Genomic DNA, 16,297 nt, shown 5'->3' on the forward strand with positions numbered 1-16,297 from the left:
CTATCAGTAGTACCCACCTTTAGGGCTCTTACTATCAGTAGTACCCACCTTTAAAGCTCTTTCTCTTGGTAGATACCAGCCTTTAGGGCTCTTAGTCTCGGTAATGCCAGCCTTTAGGGCTCTTCGTCATGATAATGCCAGTATTTAGGGCTCTTAGTCTTGGTAATGGCAGTCTTTAAGACACTTACTCTTAGTAGAGCCTGTCTTCAGGGTTCTTATTTTCAGTAGTGCCAGCCTCTGTGGCTCTTACATCAGTCATACAGTGTACACTCTGATGATGCGTACGTTTTCTCTGCTTAGAAGCAGTAGAGTGTTATTTTCGTCACTGGTCCTTCAGCCCAAAGTAAATGTCAGTGGTCATGTTCCAGCAGGCCTGACTTTTATCTTCCCTTTTCCAGCCTGATTTCTGTCCATCATGCCACAGGAGACTCTGTTTCAGTTCAGTTCAGTTCAGTGGGCTTTATTGGCATGTACTGCTTTACCTGTAATATTGCCAAAGCAGACACGATGGGAAATGTAAGAAAACTGGCAATAATAATAAAATAAAATATGTAAAATAGCATATCTTAGCATATTAACATTTTTTTGTTTTTTTATTTTTCCCTGGGGTGCACATCCAAAAACTGTCCTAATTAATTGGAAGAAATGTGGCTTTGTTTTGTTTTTTCAGTGAAGAAAATGATTGATCACTTATATCTAAAATTGCATAATTATATCTGTCACTTAAAAGCATGTTTACTTTCAGTCTAAGGCAGTGAAGCGTTTATACTGTAGGCAACTTAATACAAATAACCCCGTGCAGGTAATCACATCATAGAACATCACAGCGTCTAAAGCTTTAAAGGGCCCATGTTCTGCATTTTATTGCATTTTATTTCATTTTTATCTTCCACTTATGAAGTTTGTTTGATTTTATGCACCAAAAAGTCATAATTCATTTTCACCTGACGATTTTCCAAACCACTGGAGAATGTAGGTTGGACCTGAATGAACAAAGCCATTATTTTATACTATTTTATTGTGCAAATTTTCTCATTTATCATTATCAACTCGTTTAGAAAACATCAGATTAAATCTGAAAAAGACTCTCCGGTTTATTCAGATTTCAGCTGATGTTTTTTTGTTTATTTAGCTAAAATCTGAACAAACAGAAGTGTCTTAAAGTGTCCCAGTATATTGAATATATGTAAATGAGCTCTTTTCGGATTGGCTGCTCTTTATTGTTCCTCATCCAAAAAGCATCCAAAAGAATTGATATTTGTATGTACCTTATATTTCAGTGTGAATGGGCGGGGCTAAGCCGCTGTAGACTACATATGCATATATAAAATTTGGCTTTTGTGACATCACAAAAACAGTCAACTTAAAATGGGCTGTTTTTGCAGCTTTCTTTTCTTATATGCACTGTATGGTCTGAGAAATGAGACGTTCATATGTTTTGGAAGTTTAACATTGTTTATTCTTTTATTTCCGAAAAGGGAGGAAAATTCAAATTTCCATTTAAATATATGCCTATTTTAAAGTTGTGTCTGAATGTTTTTTCCCCATGACACATCTTTAATGCTTATGAATGCATACGTTTTTGTTCATATTTATAAACACAGTGTCAGAAAGACGTGAGTAAACTTGAAGTGGATATGTACACTGGAAGTATACTAACTAACAAAAACAGCTGTCTTGCATGTTAACATAACCTTTTTTCAGGCTGTTTGTTCCTTTTTACATCCAAAACATTCAATATTTATCTGTAAATGTGATCGTTTTGTGACATAATTAAACAATTAACTTAAAATGAGCAGTTTTTGCAGCTTAGTTTCCATACATGGACTGTATGGTCAGAGGAGTGAACACTGCATTTTGACATTTTGAAAGTTTAGCATTGTTTTCATACCGCATCAAATTATTTTACTTCAAAAAAAGTGAGGAAAATTCTGTTCTCCATGATAAATAGGTCCTTTAGCTATGCTGTTAGGAGAGATTGGCCCAGTCCCATTTCTTTTTTGTAACCCTTACCCCTTGTTTTCAAGTGTCGCCCCTTGGAACTGAGTTACAGGGTAGTGGTTGAACTCTTCCCTCTGAAATGGGACCCTCAAATAAAAAGAGCATCACTTCATTAACAGCTACCAGCGCTGCTCTGTAGGCGACCCTGCCAGTCTGCAGTGACAGCAGAGGAGGGTAAAGTTCAGCTCCTCACTGCTGGGCTTTAGTTACATTTAGGGCATCATATGACTTCAAAGAGGGGGGCAATTATTTATTATCACCCACCCCTAATTCTTCAGTGATATGAAGCTGAAGTCAGATATTCACCAGATTCTTGTTCGAATTTTCCTGTTCCACCTTAAATGAAAAGAAAAGGATCATATTACACTGGAAGGACATTAACCTCAGATCATACAGTGGTCATCGTAACTTTTTTTTATGGAGAAAATTCTCACATTTTTGCGTTTCTTTGATCTCTTATTCAGCCGTCTTGCTGGTTTTTCTTTTTTATCATAACACCCCGTTTGGACTGTGTCTCTGTAAGGCTTTATCCTGAAACACTGCAGGCTGTGTGGAGGATCAGACTTGCTTCATTCGTTTAATTTCAGCTTGTGTTTTTAAAAATGCTCTCTTTTTATTGACCTCGATAGCTGCCTTCCTCACCTCTCGCTCACTGTTCACCTCAAACTCAGCCTCACAGCGGAACAGGGGTCAGGAGTTATGACGCTGCAGCAGTCAATAGGCCGGATCATTTGGCGCTAGCTGCAGACAAAGGGTCCTCCGTGGACCACCGCTGCTAACTTCATAACGGCTTACAGCTTAAGGTTTCTGGGTGGAGCTCACGCTTGTGAAATGTGGTTCCGCATTACGTTCATCAGTCTTCATACATACTGCATGTACTCCATACGACTGCACTCACCGACCCGTGACGTCTGAACCATGACCTTTAGGGACATATACACAAACCGTTACACCACTAGAAGACTCGTGGTTCACATTCAGTCTCTTTTGGTCTTGTGTTGTAGCCTATTTGGGGAAAATACATTGATGTGACTTTGGCTCCTGCTAGGCTGGAATATTTGTCCTGACATTTTGGTGGAAGGAGAAAGTGGACTTTATTTTTATGATATTTTGATTTGTTTTTTGGGAGTCTTCAGTAAATGTCACCATTGATCTTTTCATGGCGAGCATTAAGCGGCGGGTTTACAGACATTGAGAACCTTTTAGAAATCTTATATATTGGTGAGATGACTAATATTGGTGCTGTGATGCATTATGCTCTTTAGCATCCTGTATTCACTGGCTGGTATATAAAATATTGCAGGCTGCGTGTAGCTTTCTTGTTGAGTTTTTTCTGTCAGTATATATAAAAAACGGGCAAATTTACTAAGAGAGGCACTAATTAACAATTTAGCTGATTATCTACTAAGAACTTATAAGAACTTTGTAATTAGGTGATTATTTTTACATTTTTAGAGAAAATATGACTAATTTTGCTTGGATTCATTCAGAGGCGGGAATTGGTTGGACTCATTTAGAGACAAGCATTGCTTGGATTCATTTAGAGTGGGCACTGCTTGGATTCATTTAGAGCGGGCATTGCTTGGATTCATTCAGAGTGGGCACTGCTTGGATTCATTTAGAGCGGGCATTGCTTGGATTCATTCAGAGTGGGCACTGCTTGGATTCATTTAGAGTGGGCATTGCTTGGATTCATTCAGAGCGGGCATTGCTTGGATTCATTCAGAGCGGGCATTGCTTGGATTCATTTAGAGTGGGCATTGCTTGGATTCATTCAGAGTGGGCATTGCTTGGATTCATTTAGAGTGGGCATTGCTTGGATTCATTTAGAGTGGGCATTGCTTGGATTCATTTAGAGTGGGCATTGGTTGGATTCATTCAGAGTGGGCATTGCTTGGATTCATTCAGAGCAGGCATTGCTTGGATTCATTTAGAGACAGGCATTAGTTGGATTCATTCAGAGTGGGCACTGCTTGAATTCATTCAGAGACAGGCATTGGTTGGATTCATTCAGAGACAGGCATTGGTTGGATTCATTCAGAGTGGGCATTGCTTGGATTCATTCAGAGTGGGCATTGGTTGGATTCATTCAGAGTGGGCATTGCTTGGATTCATTCAGAGACAGGCATTGGTTGGATTCATTCAGAGACAGGCATTGGTTGGATTCATTCAGAGTGGGCATTGCTTGGATTCATTCAGAGTGGGCATTGGTTGGATTCATTCAGAGACAGGCATTGGTTGGATTCATTCAGAGTGGGCATTGCTTGGATTCATTCAGAGCGGGCATTGAATGCCAAGAAACCTTTAATCCAGTCCACGTTTGTGTTTGTAAATAGTAAAGGTTCCATCCTTCTCAGGAGACTCACTTTCAGTTCCTCAAAGAATCTGCAGACACACCTCCAGAGTTCAGTCTTAGAAGCTGGTTGATCATTTTCTGAAGTAATCAAACACATTCAGTGGTGTTGAGGTCTGGACTCTGGGGTGGTCAGTCCATCGTTCAGCTTCTTTGTTTGATGTGTCCGTCTCCTTTTCTCAGTGAGGTTCTTCTTGACAGCTACACATCCTTTCAGACCCACAGCGCTGAGTCGTCTTCTCACAGTGGAAGGATGGACAGAAACACCTGTGGATGTTTTCAGATCTGAAGCAGCTTGATTTTCTCCTCTCTCTCAAAGATGAAAGCTTTAAGTGCTGTTTATCTGATGGGGGCAGTTTTGGGGTCGACCAGGTCTTCCAGGTGGTTGTTAGGAGCCACATTTTCTCTGTAGCTTTTACTTAATGGCTGTTTTGATTGGAGAAATAAGCAAATAAAGGTTGATTTCTTTGTTCGACATGTAAACGTCTTTATATAATAATATTCCCCTGCGTGTAAGAGTTAGAATGCTCTGGTTTTACTACAAAGTCAAACCTTTTTTGACCTGAAAGAGTACAAAAGCAGACACACATACAGATCCTCTTAAAAGTGAAGAAAAGACTCATTTTCTGTCTCTCCGCTGGTGCTATAGAGAACGTTCCTCACTCTATAATGTGCTTCACTTCCAATTACTTGCTTCGAACAGGCTGAATAAGGGAGAGAATGGAGGGAGATGATGAAGGAGAAATGATAGAGTCTTCATACGGACAGAAAGCTGAAATTAAGACAGAGTGGCTGCTTGAAAATTTCTAATAAACGTTCGCGCTGCGATAGCGCTGCACTCTCGGCCGCTACAATGAGGTTATTATTTGGTGGAACTGATTTGGTCAGACAAGAAGCAGTGAGTTTAGATGGGTGCAGTAATCGATTATCTGTGCTCTCTCCTCTGCTTAACCCTTGTGAGTCTCAGTGAGCTCCAGCGAAGGCTAAAGCATGCTGTAGATCCGTCTGAATTGGTTTTAACTCATAGCTCATTGAAATAAGTGGAGAAATCGTGTGGAAAGTGCAGATTCTAAACTCTCGCTGCACACCAGGTCTGTGTTTGTACGTAGAATAAGACATATTTTATCGTAATTTGAATTAGATGGAAAGTTATTGTTGTGTGTTCAGGCTTGTTTTGCAGAGAGTAACACATCCTTTACATTTTTTGCAGTTTTGACAATTTTTTGACCTCAAACTGAAAAAAGTCTGTCTGTACACTCTTAAAGTTGGTTCTTCAAGGGTTCTTTGGTAAAGACACTGGTTCTGTATAGAACTATGAACACTCAAAGATCCATTTAGATGCTTAAAAGGTTCTCTGCATGGTGAAATCTTTCTTTAGATTGATGGAGAATGTGTTGTATATGGTTCTAGATAGCACCAAAAATGGTTCTGATATCGTGTTGTCATCGTAACAACAGCAGAACCCTTTTTCTAAATTTGTTATATATATTTGTTTTTCATAAAGGTTGTACATACAACCATGCACAGCACGTTCTCCATCATTCTGAAGAACCATTTCACCATGCAAAGAAGCATTTAAGCATGCAAATGGTTCCACAATCTTAAAGATGGTTCTTCAAGAGTTCTTTAGTCAAAACAATAGTTCTGTTTATAACTATGAACACTCAAATAACTCTTTGCATGCTTCAGTGGCTCCAAAGCATTCTGCTATTGGTACGATGTCAAGCTTGCAACAGCAGCAGAACCCTTTTTGGGTTCTGAAGATCCATTTTACCATGCAAAGAACCATTTAAGCATGCAGATGGTTCTTTCAATGTTCTTGTTTCTTTATAGAAACATTGTCTTTAATAAAAAAAACTATAACTCAGTAGAGCTCTGCAATTCTTTATGTAAATATATAACTACAGTTAAAGAGTACAGCAGAATGCCACGCTCGTTCTAGAGGTTAAAGGGCCTGCATTGTAGAACACCTCACTTTTCAGAATAAGAGTTTGGTGTAATACTGTAGACATTGAGTGCGTATACATGCACTCAATAATCCGATCATAATCAGATTTCTGCAGTTATCCGATTATTCAAATGGCCATGTAAACACCATACTCCGATCCAGAAATCTGATTAAGAAATCTTATAAAGAGGCTGGATTTTAGCTCAGTAATCAGATTTCTCAGTGCATGTGAACTCTTACTCTGATTTCTATCAGATTTCTCAGTCTGCGCATGGTGAGATCAGATGGTGGATGTCGCGAGACGCAGCAAAACACTTTTGGAGCGGCGCTGAAACCAAACAGGAAATAAAGGATTTAAATATTCTTCATCTTCTGGACGATGTTTGTTCATATTTCCAGGTAAAGCGGCGCGATGTGTAAAAAAGCTGCGGTGTGAAGTTTGAGTTTTATGTTAAGTTTACGTCGCGTCTTCTTCTGTGAGTTTATTGGCTGGTTGTAAAGCAGAAATCTGATTACTGTCTGACTCATGTAGACCTGGAGTTTTCCCATTATCTGATTACTCAAGTGCATGTAAACATGTTGATCGGATTACTGACAAAATCTGATTTTCTGCTGTTATCGGATTATTGCCAAAGAGTGTGTGTTAAGTCATATAGTTACAAGAATACACTTGCGATATTTGAAGGATAAAGTGGGCTAACTGTAGGGGGGCTAACTGTAGGGGGGCTGCCATAACGCGTTGGGGTCTCGGTTGCTGTACTGTAGGGGGGCTGCCATAACGCGTCGGGGTCTCGGTTGCTGTACTGGCGCCGGAGCTCCACTCACTCCTGTCTCTCTGTGGATCATTTTGATCATCATTCTCACTGTCTTCTGTGAGTTTATTGGCTGGTTACAAAGCAGAAATCTGGTTACTGTCTGACTCATGTAGTCCCGGATTTTCCCTATTGTCTGATTACTCAAGTGCATGTAAATGTGTTGATCAGATTACTGACAAAATCTGATTTTCTGTAGTTAATGGATTATTGAGTGGATGTAAACACACTCAGTGTTAAAGTTTCAAAATATACCGTTCCCTCTCCAGTTTTTAATAAATTAACTCAGCGTTTGATTAAATTTATACATCTTTTTTGGTGTTTATCTTTTTAATCTGGTCTGTTATTGTCTTATATGATTTTAAATCAATTCTCATAGTTCCTTCTGTTACTGTTAAGCTTTATCTCCTGTCTGTGAAGCACTTTCAGCTGCCACTGGCATGAAAAGTGATTTATAAATAAAGATTATTATTATTATTATTATTATTATTATTATTATTTTTATTATTATGCCATCCCTGATTTCACTCATAAGTTGGCTTTTGCACATTCCTATGAATTTCATGTCACTTTATGATATTAATTACTTTCAAAATCAAAAACATACATCAAAGTAAGCTGCTCGTGTCTCTAATCATGCGCGCTGACGACTCTCTACACGCAAAAACATCACATAATCGCATGCATTTGTTTGATTTTTGTCAACTCTTAATAACTCTCACTGCAGATCTCTCCTAATTTCATTTGTATGTTAATTATGCTAATCAGACCCCTGTGTCCTTTGTCAGTAACGAGGGGGGATTTAATCAGGGTTTATTGTCTTAGTTTGCCTTCCCACAATGACGGAAATTACTTTCTGTTTAAAAAGCAGGACTTAGTTTTTGATCCACTGCTGCATAAACAGTGTGTCGCTGTACTGCTTTGGTTTGCTGAAAAAAAAAACTTTATTTATATTTATCATCACTGTGTTTAATAAGGCCTGCATAGTGTTTCTTAAGGCTTATTTATGCTCAACAATAAATAAATAAAAAATAAATAAATTCTGTCCATATCTGCGATCACACTGCCCGTATTTGTGCACGTTCTCAGACTGCGTATGTGCTGCTCTGGCGTGTCGACGGACATGAGCGCATCCTCCCCCTTCAGTTTGCCATGTTATGCACGGTAGCTTTACAGGAGAAGGAAAAAACATACTTTACTTTTAATGTAAGTCAATGGAACCAGACTGTTTTGCAAGTAATTTTGGGTCATTTCTGTTGGTCCATTCGTCATACACACAATGTGAAGCACAACAGGCACTTTCGAATTATGTTAAAAACTGAAAAATGAAGATAAAGGTTTTGTTCCGACAACAGCAATACACACGTAATATACATACTATCATATAGCGTTATAAGCGAATATTTTCCAGAACGTTAATAAGGTTAAATTGGAAAGTTTAGGATTGAGGTTGTTGATTACCACTTGCAGTCAACAGCACTCAATTTGGTTTATTAACATCCAACCAGTCGTTCTCCTGCTCGGATTTTAAATGTACACTCTCAGAAATAAGGTACTAAACTGTCACTGGGTCAGTTCCCCTCTTGTCACTGGGGTGGAACCCTCAAGGCTCCATCTCAGTACCTTTAGTCAGGGAACATAACTGAACCATAATCCACTGAAATGATATGTTCTAAGCTGTACTGACTCCACACACCCCGTCTCGTCTCCAGGACTTTTACTGTTCTGTTTAAAACATTCGGTTATGAAAAGGTACAAATAGACAAGACCGTGACCAGACAAGATAAGATAAGACTTTATTGTCATTATAGTTATACAATATGATACCAGCAGAAGAAAAACCACACACACATATACCACCACTTGTGTGTATATATACAATTAAAAAATACAGAAACATTTACAAGGCTATATATGTATAAGGTGTATCTATGGCGACAGGCACGACAAAGATAAAACTTTAAAAATGTGTAACTTTTTAAGGATAAGTTGTGCAACTTGGTTTTTCGCTGTCAGAAATTTTGGCTGTATTGCTTAACATCCATGTAAAGGACGAATGGTAGTATGTGGGCAGTGATGGTTACATCGTTTGAAACGGACGTATTTATTTACGTACATAAAGCCTAAATGAGCCTTTAAATGACCCTTAAGAAAAAAATGAAATTAAGACTGTCCAAAAATGTTCAAAAATTAAGATGTGAACACTTTACATCAAACGTACTCGATCAACCAAGACGAGTTTGGTGTCTGAAGTTTGCTTAGTTAGTTTTAGCACTGGAGCTACAAGGCTAACGAAGCTAACAAGTAAAAACTGTTAGGACGAACAGCCAATCAGTGAGCTCGTTAAGTGCACCGCATCAGTGTTTAATCAGTTACTCAGCAATTCTGAGTTTGATGCTACTCAGGGCACTAAAACATGAACATTTGAAGCATTTAAAACATTCAAGTGACATTCTTAATCTTTAATATTGCTGTTTTATAGTGAATGATATCGCAGATGAATACGCAGCCTGTGATATTAATGGAGGAAATGTTTAGCCTGTTAGCTAACTGATCCGCCTAGTTCTAGATAACAAAATAGGTTGGTGTGAAATGGTTGTTTGTAGAGACTCAGGTTTCTTTACAGTGGTGGTGATAGGAACCAGGGGTCACCATGACTACAACACAAATATAGACATTTTATTTACTATCCAGAACCACCAGTGAACCTACACGAGTCTTCTGAGTTTATATGGAATGTTGATGATGGAAAATAGTGGAAAATCTGAAATAATCAGTTTTCTTTGGGGACTATTTTGCCTCACAGCGCCCTGCATATTATGTATCCCTCCACCATGAATGGAGTTTAAGTTCTTAAAACTATCATAAAACAGTGTCTCAGTCATCAGGCAGTGAATTCATAACCATTTCATGTAGGAACTTTCTGTGAGGAGCTTTTAGAGGTGGACGTCTGGTTCCTATCACCACCACTGTGAACAGTTCTGACTCTAAGTTTATCTAGAACAGAGCGTTTCACACCAAACCACTCTGAACCGCTCTGTTTACACTAAATTATGCAGGGATTTAGAAAAATTCAGTGGGATTCTCCTTTAATGTGAGCAGGCCTCCCGGTGAGACTGGTAAGTCTAGTAAGTCTAGAAGTGTGATTTTCTGTGGATCGGGTCATTATGCGTCTGAATGAGTCGGGCTCCGGTGAGCGCAGACTTCATTTACAGAAGGAAAATGAGTGTGAATTCTGAGCGGCAGGAACCGATGTTCCCACAAAGTTCTCTATCAAGGTTGATAAAGCGTTAGACAGAGACATTGATGAAGAGTGCGAGAGGAGAGGGAGAACACTGCAAGCTGAGCTCAGCAAAGTGTTACAGTGCTTTCTAACTCATTTCTGTCGTAAGAAAACCTCAGAACTTTGCCGTTTACTTTGTACCCCATTCGAAAGCACCAGTTGTCCTCATGTTCTCCAGTGTAGCAGTCTGTGTCATCGTCAGTCCACCAGAACTATTTCTCAGTCTTTTTCTCTCGGTTTTGACTTCTAATGTTATTTATTGATCACCTAAGGAGAGAATGGGTTCTCCTTTTGAGTCTGGGTTTTTGCCCTGGGAAGGGATGCAGGAAGTGGGGGTGCTGAGGGGGCTGCAGCCCCCCCCGATTTCAGGTATATTAAAATAAAAATGATAATGATGATAATAATAATAACAATAAACATTCTGAACTCTATAATTATTTGAGCGTAGTAGAGACCCATGCGAGTTTGTTTTATTATATTTTCTAAATCTGCAGTAGCTGCACTGTTTAGGTGAACACTGTATTTTCATTACAGTGTCTGTGTTTACATGCAAAGGTTTTTGCCAATCCGATTGAATACAATCCGATTACAGATTCAGACTGAGGTGTTTATTCTCACTCTACTCAACAATCTGATGAAAACCTTCGTTTACATGCTCACTACAAGCTCACTACGAGTAGCGCTTAGTGTAGACGTTACCATGACAGCGAACATCACGTGAGTCCAGTCAGAGTGAGATGAGCAGCAGTGAGCAGCGCTTGTGTTTTTAATCACTTTAAAATGATGTCAGACTCAGGAAAACGTCCTTCACATGTCCTTATTAAAGAAGGCCGAGAGGAAGACGTCGTGTTCTGAGACACATAAGCTGGACGTCCGTCCCACCGCCGTCTTTTAAAGACCAGAGCATAAACTTCGTTTCCTCTGCAGACCAGTTTCTGCTCCGCCATGTTGAACGGTATAAACTTTCACTATGACGCGACGAACATGATCAGAACGGACTTAAACTTTCCGATAGGGAATGTAATCAGATACAGGCGTTTACACAGACATTATTCTTCTATTTAACAGATTGTTTACAGGATTACCCACCTTGATCAGTCGGATAGAGACTGTATTCCAAATGGCCTCAATCAGACTAGACTATTCCGACTGTGGTGTAAACATGGACGTATTCTTTTCCGATTGAGCTGTTAGTCGGATTATTAACGGGTTATTAGGCTGCATGTAAACGTGGCTACTGAGCCGAAAACTGGTCTACAGTTTCTCATTAGGCTGAATGAATAACCGACTCTAAATGTAGGTATTGTGATATAAACTGAGTCTGTTCTACAGTTTCTCATTAGGCTGAATGAATAACCAACTCTAAATGTAGGTATTGTGATATAAACTGAGTCTGTTCTACAGTTTCTCAGTACTTTACATGCCCTGTAAACATGTACTGTTCATTTACAGAGGTACACTGGAAATGCATCATAGGGTCATAGAACAACATTGTACTCACTGCTGCTGTGAACATCTGCAGTTTAAGGCTTTGGACAGTCCTGACCTGTCTCTCAGTCTGGCCCCCTTTAGTTGCTACAGGGTTACAGGTGTGATGAGAGAAGGTTTAAACTTGTTTATTTATTTTATTTTTCCTTTATTTTACAGGAAATCCCATTCAGACTAATATTAAAGCCCCCGTCAAGAAAAACAACCACACATCTCATTTACCGCATCCTGTATGATCACTTAAATGTTTAAATATATGTTTTAATGCATCTACTTTTAGATCTTTCTGCAGATTATTCCAATGTGTTTACACGTAATAATCTGAGGAATGATCTTATGTGCTTTTTGCTCAATTTTGGGCAAAATAATCTATTTTCAAATCTAAAGATGCTCTAAACTCTGAGTGCGGAACTACAGTGTGGATCCCATCAGTGCGTGGCAGAGACAAGCTGGTTTGTGCCGAAGGAGCAGCATAGTCTTCTAGCATCTATTAACAGTAGGCTTTAATTCCAATAATTTACAATAATAAAACACAATAATCACATTTTTCTGCAGTCTGAGTTGTTACTTTGGGGTACTTTTAGTTTTATTGAAATCTGTGTGAAAAGGGAATTAAATAAAGAAATTAAACTAAAGCGCTGTGTTTCACCTTGCCGTTTAATCGGCAAATGAAACCAGCGAGAACCCCCATACATCAGATTATGAGACAATATTGGTGGAACTTTTGCATGCATCAGCCTGGAAACTATGTGTGGGGCACATTTGGACTTTCCACACAAAGACAAGTTGACCTTTCAATGGCTGCAGCAGAAAAACATAAAGGTTCTAGACGTCAACATTACTGATCCACATGAAGGTGAACTCAAACATGCAGTGCATGCAAAACAAAAACGGTTAACATCTTACAGTGTCAGTCAGGGCTATGTAAAGTTATGAGAGGTGTTTATTAATCCTAAAGGCACAAAAACAGTCTATTTAATTGGGACCGACTCATGAGCTAATATCACATCTAACCAGCAGGGCCTGACTTTGCATTAATTAACTCGTGAACATGAGTAACACTAATCAGAGCAGCAGCATTACGCACTCCTCTCAGTGCCACTGATGATCCATCATTATCACTCCATAATCACTCCAGCTTCGGCCCAAACTGCGCTGCCTCCTGGGCTGATAATAGCCTTAAAGCCTGAGGGAGGAGAGGAGGTGAGCTTTCACAAGATATTCGTCAGAAAGACTCATAATATTCATTTATTAATGGAAATAATATTAAAGAAAAGCATTAGTAACTGTGCACTTCCACTGTCCAATTTATTTGAAACCTGACTCTTGTACATCCTCTAAATGGCCACTTTATTAGAAACACTTACGTGTGCTTCCACTCATTGGCCACTTTATTAGAAACACCCACTTTGTACTTCAACTGACCACTTTATTAGAAATACCCACCTTGCGCTTCCCCTAACTGGCCACTTTATCAGAAACAACCACCTTGTGCTTCCACTCACTGGCCACTTTATTAGAAACAATTTGTGCTTCCACACAGGGCTCATTTGCATATCACAAGCCTTGGCAATATTGAGGAGGGAGGTGTAGGTAATGATTTGTCCTTCACCTCTACGGACATACAGGTTTTGTAGTGATGTCAGTGATGTGGCCATAGGTTATTCCTAGCACAGTAGGAAATTTACAGATGGGTCAGTGCAGTTGGACAAATTGGTTCAAAATCCCATTTTTCTGTAATGTCTATGTATCTGTCTGTATAAAAGGAGGAAAAGACATTTTGAAATATGTATTTGGCTCCACCTGGTCTATCAAAGTGGAATGAAACAGGCCTGTATTGAGTCTCAGGTGCTGCTGCAGGAAACACATGTGTAGCCTTTGCTACTTCATTAGCCGCCAGGCGAAGGCCACTTTAACCCTGCTGGACGGCTCGTCATACCTTTTTGTATTTTCTGTCGCAGATGAATGAGCTGTGGCTGGAATGAAAATGTGCTTCAGTCTCTCAGACAGGCTGTGTGTGTCGCATCTGCTGCAGGAGAATTACGCCTCTACCGCTGTGCTACACAATCATGCTAATGTGTCAGTTGTTACAGCAGCGATTTACTAAAGGAATAACTCTGGTGAAAAATCGAATCTTCACAGTTTCCCCCCATCTGACCCAAAATGTTGCTAATGTCAGCTAGGACATGTGTGGGTGTCGGAGGTTTGTGTCTTTAGTTTAAGCGCTGAGGCTAATGTAGCTGACCGGTAATGGTGGCTTATACCCCACAAGTTAGCATAGGTGGTAAACTACGTAACGTGGTGCTAAACGCATCTCTGATAGACTTGATTATGTGGTTGATGACACAATATGTTATGTATGTTGTCTGTAAACATGGACAAAAGTAGGTTAGCGGAGCTAAAAACCATAGCAGCTATCTTAATGCCCGCCTTTAGTTCAGACTCCAGTATTCGTTGGATTTCATCATGAAGAAAGCCCCGTCGCCATGTTGGTAGGTGAGCTGTAACTCTGACTGTGGTCTGATGGAGCTCGTCTCATCACCATTACTGCAGATACAGCCCTGCAGGTGGATAAACACCAACAACACAGACCAGAATGACCATGAAAAAGATGAAAAGATATGTAGAAAACACTACGAGGAGAAGATCAGCTAGTGGACTTCATTTGGTGGACTATCTATATGGACTTCAGAACATTCCAATGCATGAGATTTTACACAAACTAACAAAAGTGGCTACCAAACCTGCCAAAGCTCTTAAATAATAAACTCAAATGTAGATATATAGCCGAATTTAGCCAGCTTCTTATTTGAGGTTTCCGTTCCACCTTCAGTGTAGCTGCAGTTATACTGAGGTGCCGTAAACATAGAATGATTTTCGAAAAAGAAGCTGGCCAATAAGAAGCCAACATCAGATTACCTTAATGAATGCATTGATTTACCTCAATTAATGCTCCTTAATCAGGAAACACCTTAAACTTTCTCCTGGAGGTGTTTAATGAGCAGCTAACGAGCAGCACAGCAGAGCAGCGGTTGATCGCGTCTCACTGGCTGATCTAGCACTTCTATACTTCACCTACTACACTAATGAGTGCTGCACCGCTACTGCACTCTTTTACACACTGTTTAATGAGCTAGTATGCAATTTTGGATGCGATAATAATACCACAGCGGGAAATCTCAGCCGCTTAGATTTCAGCTTTCGTTTGTTATCACTACAGCAACAAATCAAACAAAATATCTCTTAAATATAAAACATGCAAATGTATCATTCAGTACTCTTTAAGAAGTTTTGAACTTTGCGATTTCCTGCCTGCTGGATCAGTTATGGCTTTAGCTCCTTACAAACCGCCACTGCATTCATGAGTGAACTTTAAGTTGCCTACCAACATGGTGGCAGCGCTGTTGTATGACGTCATTGGAATACTATGAATTTGTTAGCTACGTTACCTTTGTAGCTCCATTGCTAAAAACTGAAGAAGCAAACTTCAGACACCAAATATGCTTTAACTGATTGGCTACATTTGGGGAAAATAGTTTATTTTTATGTATATTTGCTAAGTCGTCTCTCTTTCTTGATCTTGAATAAACCTGTTCAGATCGTTTTATTTAAACCTGTCTTGTTTTCCTCAGCTAAATCTGTGTGGCCGGCTGACTATGCCCCGGAGCCCAACGTCCAGTGAGGATGAGATGGCCCAGAGTTTTTCCGATTATTCTGACGAGTCTGCTTCCGACAGCTCCAAAGAGGAGACCATCTACGAGACCATAAAAGCCACAGCCGAGAGGCCGCCGAGCCGCATGGAGGACATCCATTCCAACTCACTGGTCATCAGGGTGGTCATCCCTGACCTGCAGCAGACGGTGAGCAGTAGAAATCGATTGAATGCAGATGGTTAAGATGTAATCAGAGCGGTTCAGAGTGGTTTAGTGTGAAACGCTCCTTTCTAGAGAAACTTACCGAGTCAGAATTGCTCACAGTGGTGGTGATAGGAACCAAACGTCCACCTCTAAAAGCTCCTCACAGAAAGTTCCTACATGAAATGGTTATGAATTCACTGCCTGATGACTGAGACACTGTTTTATGATAGTTTTGAGAAGATTTTGGCCTTAAACTCCATTCATGGTGGAGGGATACATGCAGGGCGCTGTGAGGCAAAATAGTCCCCAAAGAAAACTTATTATTTCAGATTTTCCACTATTTTCCATCATCAACATTCCATATAAACTCAGAAGACTCGTGTAGGTTCACTGGTGGTTCTGGATAGTAAATAAAATGTCTATATTTGTGTTGTAGTCATGGCGACCCCTGGTTCCTATCACCACCACTGTAAAGACATCTGAACCATTTCACACCAAACCACTCTGATGGTTTCTGTTGATCCATTCATCATGAAATTGTAACAAACTGTAAAG

At 39.7% G+C, this 16,297-nt stretch overlaps 1 protein-coding gene across 1 annotated transcript in view; it reads left to right on the forward strand.

Annotated features, from left to right (window-relative positions):
• Positions 1–16,297, forward strand: part of LOC118817851 (latent-transforming growth factor beta-binding protein 4-like) — a 236,274-nt gene that overhangs the window by 61,942 nt on the left and 158,035 nt on the right. Inside the window, exon 2 of the mRNA XM_036584808.1 lies at positions 15,518–15,745. Coding sequence (XP_036440701.1) covers positions 15,542–15,745 — 204 coding nt within the window. The 5' untranslated portion in view covers positions 15,518–15,541. The remainder of the gene's footprint in view (positions 1–15,517; positions 15,746–16,297) is intronic.

Source organism: Colossoma macropomum, unplaced genomic scaffold, assembly GCF_904425465.1.
Source record: "Colossoma macropomum unplaced genomic scaffold, Colossoma_macropomum, whole genome shotgun sequence".
NCBI lineage: Eukaryota > Metazoa > Chordata > Actinopteri > Characiformes > Serrasalmidae > Colossoma > Colossoma macropomum.